General features: G+C 45.9%; 1 protein-coding gene across 1 annotated transcript in view; it reads right to left on the reverse strand.

The window, feature by feature from the left end:
- Nucleotides 1-2,131: 2,131 nt before the first annotated feature.
- KCNQ2 (potassium voltage-gated channel subfamily Q member 2) overlaps nucleotides 2,132-17,899 on the reverse strand; it is a 75,319-nt gene continuing 59,551 nt past the window's right edge. The window contains exons 16-17 of the mRNA XM_066198657.1: nucleotides 13,368-13,491; nucleotides 2,132-12,651 (exon numbers count right to left, since the gene is read on the reverse strand). Coding sequence (XP_066054754.1) covers nucleotides 11,947-12,651; nucleotides 13,368-13,491 — 829 coding nt within the window. The 3' untranslated portion in view covers nucleotides 2,132-11,946. The remainder of the gene's footprint in view (nucleotides 12,652-13,367; nucleotides 13,492-17,899) is intronic.

Raw genomic sequence — 17,899 nt, forward strand, 5'->3', positions numbered from 1 at the left:
TCTGCCTTTCTCTCTAACTATGTATTATTAACTTCCTTATAAAAAGAGAGTGACCACCTTGCTGAAAATGGTTTGTCTTTCCAGAAAGACACTTCATGCCCAAAACCACCATTAAGTTACTATTGATGGAAACAGGGTTTCATCAGGAAACGGGAAACAGCTGCCAAGAAAGCAATAAGGGTAAATTATACCCCAGAGCAGAGCTGGAGTAGCATTTAATGCATCAGAGAGATTTCATTCACTGTTCTGCCACTGAGTTATTGCACAGCTTCTTAAAGGAAAAAGGTTTCTGCCCACCCTGAACTTGAAATCAAAATGATGGAATCAGGTGGTGTCAGGATCAAAAGTTGGCTTGTTTTTCACCTTGGACCGAGAAGAGACAGCTTTGGGTGTCTTAAATGCAGTGCCCAAAAGTAGGACTGAGGTTTTACAAACTGCATCTAAATCTTGCAATGCCTGTTTACCCCTCCAGTGAGAAAGGAAGAAATGTTCCTTTCATTTTCTAGGAGAGTAAACGGTTTAATTAGTCAGCAAACCAGGCAAAAAAATTCCCACGCTGGGATTCTGCTTAGGAACAGAGCACAGGAGAGGTTTTGGCAATGAGTTCCTCCTGCAGAATTTCAGACTGCATGTGCTATCCCAAATAACAAGGCTAATTTGGGAAAAGCACATTTACTTAAATTTTGAAATTTAGTTGGAGTCAGGGGCTGTGAATTTGCATGGGATCATCTCTGAGTTACTGAAGGCTGTTGTCACAGCTCCCTGGGACCCAGCTCCTGCCCTCCTGATGAACCAAGAGCTAAACAGCACTGAGGGAAAAGAGTTTGAATAAAATCAGTTTCCTTTGAAGAGCTCTGTCTGTGAGAAGACCAGGTAGATGTGTTCCTATGACAGCAACTGCTCTTCTGAGGGATATAAATAGTTTCTATTCATATAATTTTTTTCTAAGACTCCAATATTTACTTCTGCTGCAGGGAAAGGGCCTTCCTGATTTTTCCAGACTATCAGGAGGCCAACACCCAAGGAAAAGCAATGCCTCCTCCTGCTGGTCTCCTCTCTTGGCTTGGCAAATGTGTGAGAAAAGGCTGCAGATCTGCTTGGCAGCTCTGCTCTGGCACAGCAGGTGCCACGTCTGGCTCCACCAGCATCCCTGTGGGATGGATGCAGCAGGACAGAGTTTGGATGCAGCCCATAATGCTGTGCAGACGACTGGGGAATGTGCCTCAGCAAACCGAGAATTTTCCTGTTTATCTCACTGGTGTGAAACCTAATGAGATAAAATATAATGGTTGCCACTGAAGCCCCACTCAATGTGCTGTGTCCATTGGGAAATGCTCACTCCTGGACTTCTTTAACAGCCCTGGGCAGGATGGGGCTGCTGCAGGCTTCCAGCCAAGGCCTCTGGCACAAGCAGGGGCTGCTGTGCCTGGGCAGGCTGTGCATTCTGCCAAGCCTCTGTCACTGCCTTGCCCAAATGACTGGCAGGCTTTCCAAAACCCAGGCCCTGGATCATCCAGATTCTCATCTACATCTTTCTGGGGAAAAAAAAAAAAATATCAGTATGGAGGAAGGGATTATACTTTCTCCTTTTCTCTTACAAAATGGAACTGCTGTTTCTTCAACCTAGGTCACTACAGGAAACACTGTCAGCCAATCCACTTCACTCCTGGATAGTGCTCCAAAGTCCAGCTTTCTTAATTTAGGGCTGATGCCTGGTAAAAAAATGTAACTCATGGGCAACTCCCTTCCCAGTGCCATTTCTTGGCTCTGAGTCCACCTTGATGACATTAGGCTTCATTTTTAGCAGGGTGATAAGGAGCTGGCACAGGGGGTGAAAACCTCCAGTAACCATCTTTTATCTGCCAGGATGTGGTTGGTGTTGAACCTTAAGAGAGTCAATATTGTTAAAGGACTCCGAAGGGCCAGTGTCCTTGTAACTAAGGGCATTTGAGATTTATGAGCTTGATTTTATGCATCAGGAAAAAAATATATTCTAGCATTGGAAATAAAAATGTGTGGAGGTTTAACGTCAGGAAGTCAGGTCCCCATTTCTCTTCTCTTCATCAGCCACTTAATACATCCCCAAAATTACCAAGAAATCCCCAGAAATAAAGAAACAAAGAGAACAGAAGAAGTGCAAAGAAAAATAAATGTGTATTTCATCTCATGAAGGTTAAATCTCTGGTATTTTTACTGAATGCAAATTTTCCATTCTGATGCTTCGAGGCTTAAATTAATGACTGTGATTATTTAATTTTTCCTCCATTTCCCTTCTGGTTGCAGCCGTCGCTGTTGGTCTTCACACCACACATGAAGAGTTTTGCAGCTGCCACAGTCATTCCTGTGAAGGTACAAGCTGACCCACGCTCAATGCTTCAGTGCGAAAGTCTGGGCTACGTCGCTTTTCCACGGTGCTCATGTAAAAACCATGTATGACTGTGTCTGTCGGCTTCTAGCCAGTCCCTTAGGAAAACTACAGGTCATTCCCTTGGCACCTGTCCCTAGAAAATGTACATTGCACAAAGTCGTGATTGAAATGTACAGAGGAAATTACACATTCACCAACAGAAGGAAGGAAAAAAAAAAGGAAAAAAGAAAAAGAAAAGAAAATCCAATTGCTATTTTACAAGAGAAAAGTGTGTCTCATTCCGTACATACAAAATGTTTTCAAAATGTACATAAGTACCAAAGGCATTATGAGAGATTCTTTGGAGATGAAACGAAAGTGCAAGAAAGCCAAGGCAACAGAGCAAATGAAAGGAAGCAAAGCAGCAGCTGTCTTTGCTTTCTAAAGGACAACCAAACTTCCCGGCTCAGCCGAGCCCCGGAGCTTCCCTCGGGGCGTCCGGCCCCGCGCTCCTCCCGCTGGGAAATTCACCTCTCCGCTCTCACTGTCAGGACAAAAACATGAACCATTTCCAGCCCAGGTAAGGCCAAATGAGCCAGATGCTGTTACAGTGTCAAGGTATCTCAGGGAAGCGGCAACACACTCCGGCAACGGATGTAGCCTTTGCTCAGTCACCTCTTTAGGGCTGAAGCTGCTCCTACAGCTGAGAACTTTGGACCCAGAGATGGACTTCAGGCCAATGCAAAAATCGATCACTGTTTATTCAAGGCATCAAGTATTAAACCAGAAAAGTTAGCTCTTTATGCCTTTGTTTATTTAGATTAAACACTGAAGGGTAAGCTCTACCCGATAGAAACCTTGTATCTGTGAAAATATTGGCAAAATTCAGTCCTAGAGGATGATTCATTTGGTGAGGCTGGTGAAATCTCTGTATAGGGGCTATGGGAATCTGTGGGCTGACCTGCTTGAAAAAATCAGACTTATTGGTTATAATATGGTCCTTTCTTCCATAACTCTAAGATCAAAGATGGTTCTTAATGTTTCTTTTCTTAAGCATCTCTTACCTAGGTTTTTTTTTAAATATAGGCAAAGGTAAGAGCCACAGGGCACTGGGATCCTCTGCTTGGGCAGTAGGTTTGTGGGAGACCCTGGCACTGCCCTTAGTCAGCACCGCTGCCGTGGGACAACCTGGCACAGCACGTAAAGACTTTGCCCTTGGATCTCCAAAGGCACAGGACAACTGTTTGGCCACAAATATTAGGAATGAGCTTTTTGGACTTGAAGTTGGCACTGGCCACTCTATTATATTTGTTTGTTTGAAAGGAAGCCAAAGAAATTATCCCTCAAAGAACTGCATCGCTCTGCCTCATGGCCTGTGCTGCCTTCAGAAGTGGGATTTCTCCTTGGGATGGCAGCCACACACCAATCCCCCCTGCAAATCTTCCTTTTTTGACCAAAACTAGTAATTGAAAAAGTAATTTGGTTTTATTTTCACTGTCTCACCTCCAAAACAGGATATTTTCCCCCTGTGCATCTCAGATGCAGCTTTATCCGCTCTGATAAAGAACACGTGTGCACACGTGTTCACACCCACATGCACATACAGCCACATGTGGGTGCACATACTCGAACCACGTGCACACGCTTCTGCAGCCAAAGTTGTGTTGTCCTTTTATCTTGCAGGTTATGACAAAGATAAACTGTGAGCTTCATTCAATCTGTACAGAATTTACAGTTCAGATGAATAGCAATGAAGAATATATAGGAATACAGTAGCTGTTAAGTATTTATGGGCTGTGTGTGTTCGTTTTGTTCAGGTATTTTTTAATTAACATCACAGAGGCAATCTCATATTTTAGCTTCCTGATAAAATCTGTTTAAAGAAGCATTCAAATGCAGTGAATTTCTTAACAAAACAGGATGTTCATTTTTTCCCTTTTCCCAGTTGTGTTGAGTCACATCACAAACCAGGCAGGTGACACTTCGGTGTCTGTTCAACGCACATTTGTTGATTACATGTAGAGATACCTATCAGCACGTGGCATGTAATGTGCAATCCATGTGCAGTACATGTGGATAATGTGCCAAAGAGACATCAAGCAAGATAAATTTCATAAATACAGTGTCTATATTGGAGAAACAGGAATACAGTTTTAGTGTGTGGAGCGTTGTTGCTGTCTAAGAACAGTGGCACCCACCTATATGAATTACTGATAAAAGAATAAAACATTTATAAGAATAATTTATTGAATCTCCTAAAGCATTTGATACACCACGCAGCAACTGCAACTATGTTTAAAATCTGCTCTTGATTTAAAATAACAAAATCTCTGTCATTTATCAGCTGTATCTTGTTTTGCCTCGGTGTTCCTGAAAGTCTCAGGCACTCTACACTGTGCGTGAATTTTTTGAGAAAAAGTGAAGAAAGTTCAAATTTTAGGAGTTTGGGGGAAAGGAGGAGTAACCAACTAAGAACGGTCTCCATCCTGCCTGCTGACAGGAGCATGGGGTAACTCCAGCTCCAGGGAAGATGCTGGACCAGTGTGAATAACCAGGCAGGACAGAAAAGACCTGTCACCAGCCTTGATGACTTGATCAGGTTCTCAGCAAGGCTGAACATGGTGTCTGTGGAGATGCTAAAAAACGCAGACCTCCACATCTGTGATCAATCCTCTTCATGAGCATCACTGCATATGGAAAACACTGGATTATGGCCACTGTGTTGGTCAAGTTTAAGGGACTACTGTGAAATGCTGCTTCTGCTTCAATGGGAGGTGCCCATGGCATGTTAAAAGAAGGAGGTATTTTCCCATTGTGGCTTGCAAGGCTTGTGCTGACCTTTTCTTGTGTGGAGTGGGAAGGAGAGAGCATCTCCCCACGTCCACAGTCAGCAGTGTCAAATGCAGCTGGAATTCCAGCAGAGGCTTTGCTGGCAGCGTGACATTCAGCCTTGTTTTGGGGTCAGAACCACCCAAACTGGAGGTTCTGGCATGGCTTCTACCTGAAATCATTAACCCTGCCCTAAATTATAGGCAAAGCTGCAGGTGAAACCCAGCCTGAGCTTGGCACTGAGCTTTGGAAAGCTTTGTGGTGAGCTCACGTTTCTCAGAACCAGGCAAACAGATGCTGCTTGAACAATTCACCTGCAGCTGTATTTACAGGAAATAGAAGAGGGTAGAATGCTTCCAGGCTCACTGGCAGCTTTGGAAACAGCACAGCTTGGACCAGCTGCTTTCCATTCCCAGGCTGGAGCCTGGCATGCACAGCCACATCTGTGGGTTGCCAAAGGGAACAAGGGTCTTGAAAACAGCTCTTGCTTCAGGGAGCAAAAACATCTACACTGGTCGAGCCTGTGAGCTCTTCTCAGAGATGTTCACCTGGACAACAAAATCCTAGCCAGACCCTCATCCCTGTTTCACTTTAATCAGCTAAAGCCACGGGGACAAACACTCACAGGGCACACAGAGACAGCACAGACCCCATCCCTGTATGGAAAAGCTTCAGCAGAACAAACTGGGATGTGCTGAGGCCACGGTGGCTCAACAAGGAAGCAAATAAATTACCAATAAAAAGCAAAACTTTCATGCAAATGAAACACAAAGGCTCTCTGGTGCATCTGGTGATGCCAGGCCAAGTCTCAGAGCTGAGTTCTGGCATTACAGCTTCCCTGGTAAATGGTCTGGGCAAGGAAGAGGAGGATATGGGGCCAGGGTCAACCTAGGTCATGGCAGCAGTGGCAAGAGACACGAGAAACTGCAAACACCAGCCAGATGGGCAAACCCTGAAGGCCTCATGAGAGCCTGATATTGTAGTGGGAAGAAAACTGGCAAAATATTTATGGAGATGAAAATGTAGCTCAGTGCCACTCTGTAAGGAGAGTGAGAGATGCTCCCATGAGGAATGGTTATGGCACAGCTGCAGGGTGCCCGAGACCACAAAGGCTGTAGAGGAGGGTGGGTGGAATTCCCAAGGAGTGATTTCCAAGGTTTGGAAGTCACATTCCCCCTTGAGCCTCGAGCTGTGCTGCAGGCACAAAAGTACATGGCACCCCAGGGCTGGATGAAGGTGAGAGAATTAAACCAGACATATGGCAGGTCCCACACAGGTGGGTTCAAATGGCATCTTTGAAATGAAGACCAGGCCTCCATCCTTGGCACTGCCTGCTCCTCCAAACCCACGGAAAGGGCTATTTGGGATGCTCTTTTTCAGAGGCACCCTGATGGAAAGGAGGTTGTGACACACAGCCAACACAATTCGTAATTTTTCGCTCCCCATTTACACGTTTGAAGGAACCACAGGCACAAACATGGATTTTACCCCACAGTCACAAGCAGGAGAAATGGAGTCTGTGCATGCTGTATCAGAAGGATGGGGTGGTGACCAGCTGCAGCATGAAAGACACTTGGTATATCAGTGTTACCTACAGAAGCACCGCAGCACCCTGAGAGGTGGCTCACAGGAGGACAGCCTCTCCCCAGAGTGATGCTTTTGGCAACGTTACCTTGTCAGGTACTACAGCAATCTGGGAGTGCAGATACAGCTGGAGCATATTGCTGTCTACTCATCTCAGGCTGCATGCAGTAGCAGGCAAAATTGAGAGTACAGTCAGTGAGATAGTCCAGAAAGCACATTCATAAGTTAAAAAGGACCCCGCTCCTACCTAAATTCAAAGCGTGATTAATAGTGTATCAAAAGGTGTGTGATCCCTCTCCCTCTAGACACTAAGGTAAGGCAAGCAGTATTGTGTCACTGGGGCATCAGACACTAAGATATACTAAAGAAGATTCCTATGCAGTATTATTATCCTTATTATTAAAAACCCACCCTATTGTTATTGTTAAAAAAACCAGTGAACCCACACCCCTGCTCTGAGCAGGTTTTGCTCCGTGAGGCAGAAAAGTCGGGGTGTTTGTGTGCTAAAAGCAAGGGTTTGCTTTTACACCTCTGAGCAGCAGTGACCCCGTGGGGCTCGGAGGGGCTGCTGCCCTCAGCCCTCCCCACAGCCTTCTCCTCAATGCTACCTGCAGCTGAAGGAGCTTTTGTATCTGATTTCCTTGTTTCTGGCTCAGGAAAAGGAAGCTGATGAGAACAGAAGAGGCTGACCCGTGATGGAGAGAGGATGGAGAGGATAGGGATGTGCAGCTGTGGGTTGGGAAGAAAGGGTTGGAGGCTCAGGGCTTGCTCACCCTGAACATTCACATGATGGAGAAACAGAAATCCTTATACTGCTCTTGGGCTTTTTAACATTCCCAATAAAATACTCACTGCTAAGGGTCTTTGCATGGGACAGCTTTGGGTAAATTCCCTAGGAATTTCAGTTTCTCTTTTTATACTTACACTTTAGTCTTAGCAATGATGTTGCTGTGACCATGATGGTCTGAGGATATCAGAAAAATGAGGTTTCCAGTAGCTCCCTCTTGGGAAAATGATGAGTGAAGGTGTTTTTCTTTTCTCTTGGGCAATTATCTGGAAGGGGAGCATTTGTATCTGAGGTGATGCTCTGGCTTCTCAGATAGATTATACAAACCTTTTCTAAAAATACACATAATTTAAAAATTTATAAATCAATAAAAATGTAAAAATATACCTATTTATCCATAAATAGCAATGACCCTGCAAAATTTATTTGGACCTATTAAGCAGCATTTGAAACAAAATTCATTTTTAGAAAATCTGATCTATCACATAGTCTGTCTAAAGAAATAGAATGGCTTTCTGAGCTGGATGAGAGGTTTGGTTTTGGTAAGCTCCTTGACATTTTTTGCTTTAAAAATTGTTATTAAGAAAATGGGTCAACAAGGAAATTCACATACAAAATCTGCACTTGAGTAACATTAAAGTCCCTTCCCAAATATTGGGAAATTTGACTTATGTCTGTTCCTCTGTCTCAGGGTCATATTATGAAAGGCCACCTTGCAACATCTTCAGCTACATCTCCTCTTCAGAGAACTCCTCAAACCACCTGAACTCACACTTGGACCTGAAGGACCCAAAAAATTTACTGTGGCTTCATGTTCCAGCCCCAGGCATTGCTCCATCCCATGGGTGGGACAATTGCAGAATTTCTTTCAAGACCTAGACCCAGATTACGGGGAAAAACAAAAAGCCCAGAAATTTCTTGGAGACCAGAGCTCAGCCTCAAGGTCGTGGCTTCATGTTCAGCACAGACAAACCTGGAACCAGACTCTGGGCACAAGTGTGGGCACGGGCAGCCCTGGAGCAGTTCAAGATGGTCTGCTGGAAATTTGGCTTTCACATCTCCAGCTCTCTTTGGATTCCCCGGTCCACACTTGGCATTGCCTAGAACTTGTTTCTGTCCTCCAAAAAATATGGAATAAGATTTGTGAGGAAGAGGGGAGCAAAGAGTAGCCCAAGAGAGGCTCAGCAGAGGGACAAAGTTTGCCTGTCCGCCCTTTTAAAGGCCTTTGTCATCAGGACTGCCTTATCAACAACCCAAAACTGATCTCTTTTCCTGTAGTCTGTTGGTTCAGACTTCCTGTGAGAGATTGCCACCAGGAATGTGTGGTACAGGCATGAGGGAGCTGAGTGATTAGAAGAGAAGACTTTTCAGAGAGTACTGGACTATGATTTAGGAGAAGAATGAAATTATTTATGTCAATAAGCAACAAGCAGGACTTGTCACTATTTATGCAGACTTAAATAATTTCATGGAAGTGATGAGCATTATTTGTAACTAATTCTAGTGTAAGCTAACCCCGAAATCCATGGGGTTTTGCCTGGATGAATGAGAAGTGATGATTTATGGCATGGTTGTGCATGGAGGCGTGTCAGAATTCCTTTCATATGACACCACAGAAAATTATATCTCATACCTTCAAAATAAATTCTATGTGAATTCTATGTGAAATGTGTATAAAACCAGTTTTCTGCAATCACTGATTATGGGAAAAACCCAACAACTCTTCAAGATACAAGTCAAAAGATCTTTATAGATTTCAGTGCAGGAAGTTGAAGAGGAAAAACTCAATTTTTCCTGCAGCAACCCCTGAAAATGAGCTTTAAGGTCCCCTTCCACCCAAACCATTCTGTGGCTCTGTGATTGGACGCTTCTGTGATTCTGTCACTAAAGACCAGACATGTACCTGTGCTGCAACAGGACTGCATGACATCATCCTTATCCTCATCCTCATCTGGCATTCCTGCCTCTGTATCATACCCTCTGCACCAAATCTCCAGCAGGCCTTGAAAAGTAATTGCAAACAAATAAGAGAATAAATCTTTCTTATCTCTGACTTGGACAAAATTTGCAGTGAGCAGCTGGCTGGAGCAATGTTGATTTTTGCCTCACCAAATGCAATTTCCATTCTTGTGGTCGGTAGAAAGCCCAGGCCACCACACTTGATTTAGGACCTGCTGACACTTCTTGTTCCAGCAGAAAGGATCTCATTTGGGAACACACCAGAGGCAAATCTGCACGATTTACAGCCATTTTGGCATTTAAAGTTGTCTCTGTGTGGAAGTCAAGGGCATTGCTGTGTTAACTCTGCACAAAGAAATCTGGAGCCAGAAGGAGTTTTGGAGCACAAACAGAGAGGGAAAAACTGCAGAAGTTAACAAAAACATGGCTCAAGAGGGGAAAGAAAGGAACTAGCATGGCTGAAAGCCCAGTTTCTCCCTAAGAACAATGTTTTCCCCTCCTGAATGGTGAAAAATGGCAGGAAAATTGTGAAGATAGTTCCCCCTTCCTCATTCCTGTGTGCTGGCCCTGGGCACTAGCAAAATAATGGTTTTATTTCCTGTCTGCAAGTTGTCAGACTGCACCCGCATCTTCCCTAAGGCCAAAATTATCCTGGGCCTCACCTAGTTGCTGTGTCTGGTCAAGCAAACAGGAGGAGAGAAAAAGGCTCTGAGTCTCCCTTCACCCCAAGCAAATCAATGTTCAAGCTCTCAAAGGCCACACAGAAATGAAGTTGTCACCTAAAAATCCTTAACAGGATCTTGATATGACACAGGGAAAATGTGGAAAGACAGGGTTTGAAATCACAGCAGAAAACACACATGGGATTTGGGCTGTGGATGCACGGCAAGGTTCAGAGGCACAATGCCACCATGGTGTCCCAGCCCTGGAAATAGATCCCAAACCAAACTTCGCCTGATCCACCCCCTTGCAAATAAAAACCCCTACCAACCTATCCACGTAAAGGATCACTTTGTGGCTTTGTTTTGGTCCCAAAAGAAACTTTGAGCATCGCTTTTCCCCTCGCCTTCCCCCAGCTGAAGGAGCTGCTGAGGTTCCTGGTAACAACACAACGACCTTTCCAAGAGGAAGAGCTTCCACAACAACAAAATGGGGCAGACTGGAATTGGCACAACTCGAGGGCAAGCACGGGCAAGAGGCTTCTGAAAGACCATGAAGAAACAAAGCAGTGCCTCTTAGCTCAGCTTGAGGGATCCAAACAAACCAAAGGATATCCCCAGAACGTGGGGGTGAGATTCTTGGCAGGGCAGAAGAAGAAAGGAAAGATTTTCATGGGCATAGTATGTGCAAAAGTGTTCAGGCACAATGCAAACTGTAAGAAAAGTGCCCACTCTGACCAACAGGGCTTCCAGAGGATGGAGCTCAGCACTTAACCCGCAGCAAGGCAGGGACCACAGCATCCTGCACATCCACCCTCTCCCTCTGCCTGGTGGCTGTGCGTCCCCAACAGGGCTGTTGGCCATGAGAATGGCTTGGGATCATGGCAGCCCTCCAGAAGGGTTGCCTTTGGTTTGTCTTTGCTTTCAAAGCACCCCCAGGTCCCTGGTCAGCAGAAGGAGAAATAATTAAATATAATACATGGTTTAAAATATAAAATTCCATCCCCGTTGTGTCCCGTCCTCCTTCTCTGTCTCATTTCTCTGCTCTCTTGATTGTCCCTCTTCTTGCACTCATGCTGATATTTCTGAGTTTTTCCTAAGAAGGATCATTTCCAAACTGCTCTGGTTCAGAGCAGTACCCCAGCAAGTCCCACTTAAGGCCACATCTTCTGCTCATGCAAATATCCCAGCCAACATCTCTCTCCTCCAGGGATTTTCCATGTATTATATTGGAATTATGTCACCTCCCTGACAGCTAATGAGGAGTAACAACCCCTCATTATTACATGTGCCCTGAAACCTAAGCCAGAAACAGACACGTATTCTGTCTGTGACTCCAAAACACCTAAAGGTGTGATCAACTCCTGCCATGACACAGCAATTCCCACCTAACACTTGTCAGCCACCACTTAATGTGATCTACAAAAGCCCTGGCTGGGTGATTTATTCCTGCCCTGCGCTTCTGAAGATTCCCAAGAAATGCATATTGCCTACTCTGCGCCATGGAAGTTTCACCTAATGATCTTAGAAAGAGAGTATGAAAGAAATCTGGACTTCACGGCTCCAGTTTGCTCATCACCGTGACCTCTTCCACAAATGCAGGCTTGGACCTGCTCGTTCCACCCCCCCCAGAGTAAGCTGCAAGAAAGTATCTGCCAGCTAAGGGTGTCCTAGAAAGAGGAAAACCTTAGCTGTCAATCTCCTTGAGAAGTTCCACACGTGGACAGCTGGAGCGGGCAGCTGCCAGCGCTCGGACACGGCCGGGCGGCTGCAGGGAGGCTTCACTGCCGGGGGGTTGACCAGCCCATGTCACTGAAGGGTCCCTCACCCGTGGCCGACCTCGGCGGGGGACCACAGGGCGTGCAGAGGTCAGAGTCGGTGTCTGACTCCCCTTCTGCAATGTAGGGTCTGATTTTGGCCACGGCTGCATAGCAACCGTTGTTTAGGATGTCCAAGTTCTCTTTGGACTGGGAGATGCTAAAGCCGCTGAAAGAGCGCTCCAGTTCCTCGTGGTCCACCGAGGGGATGGAGATGGACGTGTCGCTGTCTCTCATGGCACTCTCGTGGTGTTTGGTTGTAATGTCTTCGTTCCTCAGGTACTCGGCACTGGCCCGGTGCCCGCCGCTGTAGGCGGACAGCGAGCGCTCGTGGGAGGGCGGCGGCGGGATCCGGACCAGCGAGCCGGGGTCTCCGATGGGGGACGAGCCGTGGCTCTGCCGCTGGCACGACGTGGAGGGCGGGCACGCGTTGCTTGGGGCCGGCGGGGCGGAGAAGTTCTTCTGGCCCATGGAGCTGGTGGACCTGATGATCTTGATGATGCAGCCATTCTTGTCGATGTGCTCCCTGCTGTCTTCAGGGCTGTGGTAGGGAGGGGCCGGGTCTGGTTCTTTGGACCCAAAGTAAGCCTCCGTCTCCGTCGGGGGGATGCCCATCCGCTGCATGTAAATGTTCACCAGGAAGTCCAGCTTCTTCTCCATGGACTGAACCTGCAAAAACAGCACAATTCCAGCAACACATGCAGGCTGAAGCACAGTAACATCCTGAGTATGAGCAACTTCCATCAAGACATGAGTGTGGGGCTGGGCTTTGGAGATCACCTCCGCCTACACTGACCCACGGCATCTCAAACTTTTAGTGACTATTTAATTATTCTGTTCTGAAGGGTTTAATTCTCCACCTGCTTACAGGGTTTCCCTTGTTACAGGATTTTCCTTATGCTCCTCTAATCTTTATGACAGGCACCAAGTTCTAGAAAAGCTGGAGCACACTTGCTTCTTCCAGCTCCTTCCTGCACTTTGCACTTGTCTGGGCTCAGAAGGCCGTGGGGATTTCTGAGCCTTATGCTCTAGGGAGATTATAAATCTTCAGCAAGGCCAGCAGCTCCAGCATCCAGGGTCAGGGACTCATTTGAAACGTGTCCACTGTGGTGGCAAAGAAACCAATGCGCTGTTTTCAAAAATAATGCAGGCTTTTGACAAACTCACTAGAGTCAAAGTGCCTGGTTTGAAAGCAGCAGTTAGGATTCCAAGGCACTTAGTGCCCTTTCATAACATCCACATTGCTTCTTTTTCAAAGTATTCTGGGCTCTCACTTGTTTCTTTTTAACTAAAAGGTAATGTCCCACTGAGGTAAAAAGCCAAGGAAAAACCAACACAACACACGCAACACCCTCTGACAAGAACCCCTTCCTGACCCAAGATACCTGTTTTTCCACTTTTCCAAGCCTGCCCATCATGCTGGGGTCTTCAGGCAGCTCCCCTTCTGCGGGCCCTTTGGTGCGATCCTTGTCGGTCATGGAGGATCCTCTCCCAACGATCTGGTCAACTCTACCGGGATCAGAAAATCCCCCCGCCCCCGGAAAAGGACCTGGAGTCAGTTGGAGGCAGCAGGTGAGGAGGGCACCACTTGTTGTGCCTCCACGGGACAAAGCAACAGCCTCTCTCCCAACTAACACTCCAAATTACTCACAGACACGCAGTGGCACTGAAGTGTTAATTCAGATGCAAAATTCAGAGCAGTATTAGCAGAGTTTGAAATTATCCATTTCTGTTTATACAGATAAAACCTGGCACATTATGCACAGTAAATTTACCCACTGCAAAGAATTTCTTTAACTGGCTTGCTTCCAAATCGATTAACTTCTTATTTGCACTGAGAAATTATTCTTTTGGGGGAAGATCAAGTTTTCTGCCTAGCAAGTATCAATGGGCTCTTTTTCAGTCTTTGCAGCAGTTTCCTCTCCTCAATGCAAATGCCCATGTGTAATTCTCATGTCCATGAAAATGTGCTGCTTGTCCTAAGATCCAGACAAACAGGTGCAGTGATGTTTTAGTGGAATTACATCAAGGCTGAATTTGGCCAGAACTCACCAAACACTTCCAAACTGTTTTCATCTCAATGCAGTTCGCACTTGTACTGTTAGATGTTTTTTATTAGCAGGGCTCCCAGCTGGGAGCAGCAGAGGAGGTTCCAGCCAAATCAGCCGGGAAAGGTTACCAGGAACATAATTTGGTACTGACTTCTTTACACATGTCACATTTGCACTTCCTTATTCCCAGTATGGAAACACCTGTGTTGATTAACAGCTCCATATGCAGAGGAAGGAGGAGGGCAGAACCAGTCTGGATGCTGGAACTCAATTTTATTAGAGGCATCAAATATAAATTTCGGTAAACACTGGAGCTTGCTGATCCCTCCAAAGTCCGGGGAGAAACTCGTTTTTGGAATAACTTCTTAATGGCAGCCAGGTTTATAGACTAATTCTGTGCTGGGCAAAGTTTACTCTTGCATAATGCACCAAACATAAGGGTGGCAGGGGGAAAGAAGGGTTAATTAATCTGACTGAAACCAACTTGAGGTATCTTGAGCGAAAACTCAAAATGCTTCTTACGCAGTTCTGCCGTGTGGGCCATGGGTCCATGCACCAGGAGGAGGAAAAGGAAGGAGCTGAACACAGACAGACAGGGGAAAATGAACAAACAAAAACCAAGGAAAGGAATGAGATGCGAGGCTATTTCCAACACAAGAGCCATCTGTTTTCTTCACATTGGACAGGGACTTCATACGGATGTTGGCTGTTGACACTGAGGGACAGGTACCAGTGGGAACAGACCAGCGTGGCTCCCTTAGCTTATATTAGAGCAACAGCACTTTACAGCACCAGATCTGGCTCAAAGAGATGAAGTGGATGAGCACATCACACCAAAGACAGAAAATATAAGCCAACAATTGTTTCAGAGTTTAGCTTTGATCCCAGAAGCTACTTGATTTGGGCAGGGATGTGACAGAATTCTGTTCTGCTTAAAAAGCCATGTTTGATCCTTTGCTTAGCAATATAAGCACAGGAGTACAAGGAGCACCAAGTGCTGGAATTACAAGTGTGAGGAATATGCATGCCTTATTTCTCTCTTGTAATGGGAGAAGGAAATCACTGACATTTACAGGAACTCCCCACGAGGGATGCAATTACTGACAGGACATACAGCACAAGAAATCCTAGGACAATGTCGTTACCATGTAAGCAAAGAGCTGTTAAATTGGATACCTCGGGCTACCTTGGTGGGGAATCACAAGTCAAGGCGTGGTACAGCCACTGTATGAACTCCTCTCCTGTATGCACAAGCAAGTAGACTGGTAAAACAATGAACACGAGTTTAAAGAGGCCCAAAGTCTAAATGTTATTGAATATTGCAGAAGGCCAAGAACAATCAGGGTGCTCTGTCCTCCTGTCCCATCCAGCACCACACTGACACTGAAATGTGTCCACTAATGGATATGAGATGTCCCTCAGCAGCTGTGGAGTACAGCAGGGAGGCAGGACAGACTGTGACACAGAGAGGAGAACCCAACATTGCATTGTAATAACAGAGAGAGTCTTGTGTACCCTAATCCTAACCTTGCAGAAATCAAGGCAGGACTTCTGCTGTCTGTCGTATCTGAAGAGAAGAGCTGTCCTGAGTGAACCTCACATGGCCCATTTCAGGGGCCAGCTGGGACTTCACAGATGGAGTGATCACTAAGAAGAGCACTAAGGTGTCGCTCACCTTCAACGACACAACTTGCCTTTAGACCTGCTGGGATTTAGGAGCAGGGCTGAAGCCCTTCACAGAGCTCACCCCTAAAGCATCCAGAAGCCCTTTTCCACTCTACAACTGACACCAGAGCCCACAGGTCCTGCTTGATTCATTCCCTTTGTGTCTGTACCTGAACATAGTCCTTCCTGACCCCTGGGGTGGTTGTCTTCCACAGCTGAGGGACCAGAGACAGATCTCTCCTTGGAGGCAGGGCAGCACCAAGGATGGTGCAGGGGGCAGCTCTGGGCCTCTGGCTTCAGTGCAGAGTGGGGAGAAGAAGGTGAACCAAGTCCTTCTCTCTTTATGGGAGAAACCAGTCTCAAGGTCTCCCACCCCTCTTCTTCCCATGGCACAAGCTGGACCACAGGAGAGTGCTCCTACCCTCAACACAGCACAGAGATTTAATTTGTGCCTTATCTGATACAAGAGAAAAGATGAAATTGCTTGTGAGCCCCCAACCCACCTGCACCTAGCTGAGGACCACCAAGAGCAGGAGGTCCTTTTAGCCATTACAAGACTTCGAGATTTTGTCCAAACTTGGCAACAAAGCTCAGAAGATGAAGAAGAAAGAACATATTCCACTTTAGCAAGCAGAAGGGGATAACATGTTCTTACTGCATGACAAAGGACCAAGAATCTTCTGAGGTGCCCATCCCACTTCTACACTAGAGCCCATGGAGAGCCTTGTGTGCTCTCAACACTTGTTTTTGCTGTGCCAAATACAAATGTGCAGAGGAAAGAATTCAGCTGAAGCTGTGGAAGAGCCAGCCCCATGTTCTTCCTTTCCTGGCAGAAGAGGATTCAGAGATTTCTAAGGATGCACGACAAACTGTGCCATCTGCTGTCCTTGGTCGGCTCTGCTGGGCCTCAGTTTGGGAGGGAGAGAGAAGAGGGGATTGCTCTTTAAAGTGGACTTTACTGTCTTTCCTTCTTTCTAATGACACAAAAAAAATGTAAATTCTTGCATCAGCCACAGTGCAGGTTTTCTCATGCTTCATTATGCTTCATGCTAACAGTGCATGCAAAGAGGTGTAATATGTCACCCTCGGGCCAGAAGCAGACATCAAAAGGTCAAATGGCTCAAATGAGATAAAAATGAAGTGTTTGGGAATAGATAGTCAAGTCTTTTCTTTTTTTTTTCTTTATATCTTATAAATTTTTGTAAACAATCCAGGCATTGAAGCCAAACCCCATTCATCCATGTCACAGGACTGGCTACTTACCCCTTTATTTGGCAATAAAACTTGCTTTGGACAAATTTCAATCAACAACTGTTGTCTAAATATTACAGCTGAAATTGCACCTACTTCTAGTCAGGTTAAATCAGCTGATCAAGGGAATTTTATCCAAATTTTCTGTGTATAGAGCATGGAGCAAACACCATCAGCCAAACCACAGCTGTGGGCATCTACCAGGATCGCCCTGACTTTGCTGGGAGCTGCTTGCAGAAGGATTTTGGCTGAACTGAGCAATCCGTAGGGTCAAGACAGCTCATGGGACATACCCCCCATGATGTTTCTCTGGGCAGAATTTGGCTAAAACAGGGGGTGCAGACTGAAAAGGACAGGCTGGAGCCATTTATGAGGACCTCACAGGACACATTCCCACGGCACAGACCCACATGGAGTTGGGGTGACAAAGACCATGGCAGAAGCAGAGCCTGACCCAGGATTTTGGGATCTGGCCTCGGGGCTCTCAGAGCTCGGATTCCCATCCATCAGCCCCTCGAGCACCTCACAAGTGCCACTGGTGTCTGTGGGAGGATAAAACTGCCAAAAATTAAGTGCAGCATAAGCCTTTTCATGGGTGGGAACAGAGATTTCAGCAGCCTTCTGTACCCTGCTGCTTTCTGCAGCCACAGCTTGAGGAAATGGGGAAATAAAAAAAAAAAATCATTGGAAAAGGCAGAAATTACAAAAAAAATGTCTAAACATCCCAGGAGCCTTGTGGGCATGAGTAAAGACTTTTAAATCAGTATTAGAAACTGGATAAACAGTGAGGGGCAAGTCATTAGCATGAAGCTGATACAGCAATAGTCTTGGACTGAATAAAATAAATATTCCAGTTTGAAGCCTCCTCCCCTCAGATCCATCAATCACCTTTGCTTTGTGTGAGGCACAAGTTTTCACACGAAAATCTTGCTTGTAGTGAAGGCTTTTTG

The sequence above is a fragment of the Chamaea fasciata genome, unplaced genomic scaffold (assembly GCF_029207755.1).
Source record: "Chamaea fasciata isolate MVZ Bird 193981 ecotype frontalis unplaced genomic scaffold, bChaFas1.0.hap1 SCAF_17, whole genome shotgun sequence".
NCBI lineage: Eukaryota > Metazoa > Chordata > Aves > Passeriformes > Sylviidae > Chamaea > Chamaea fasciata.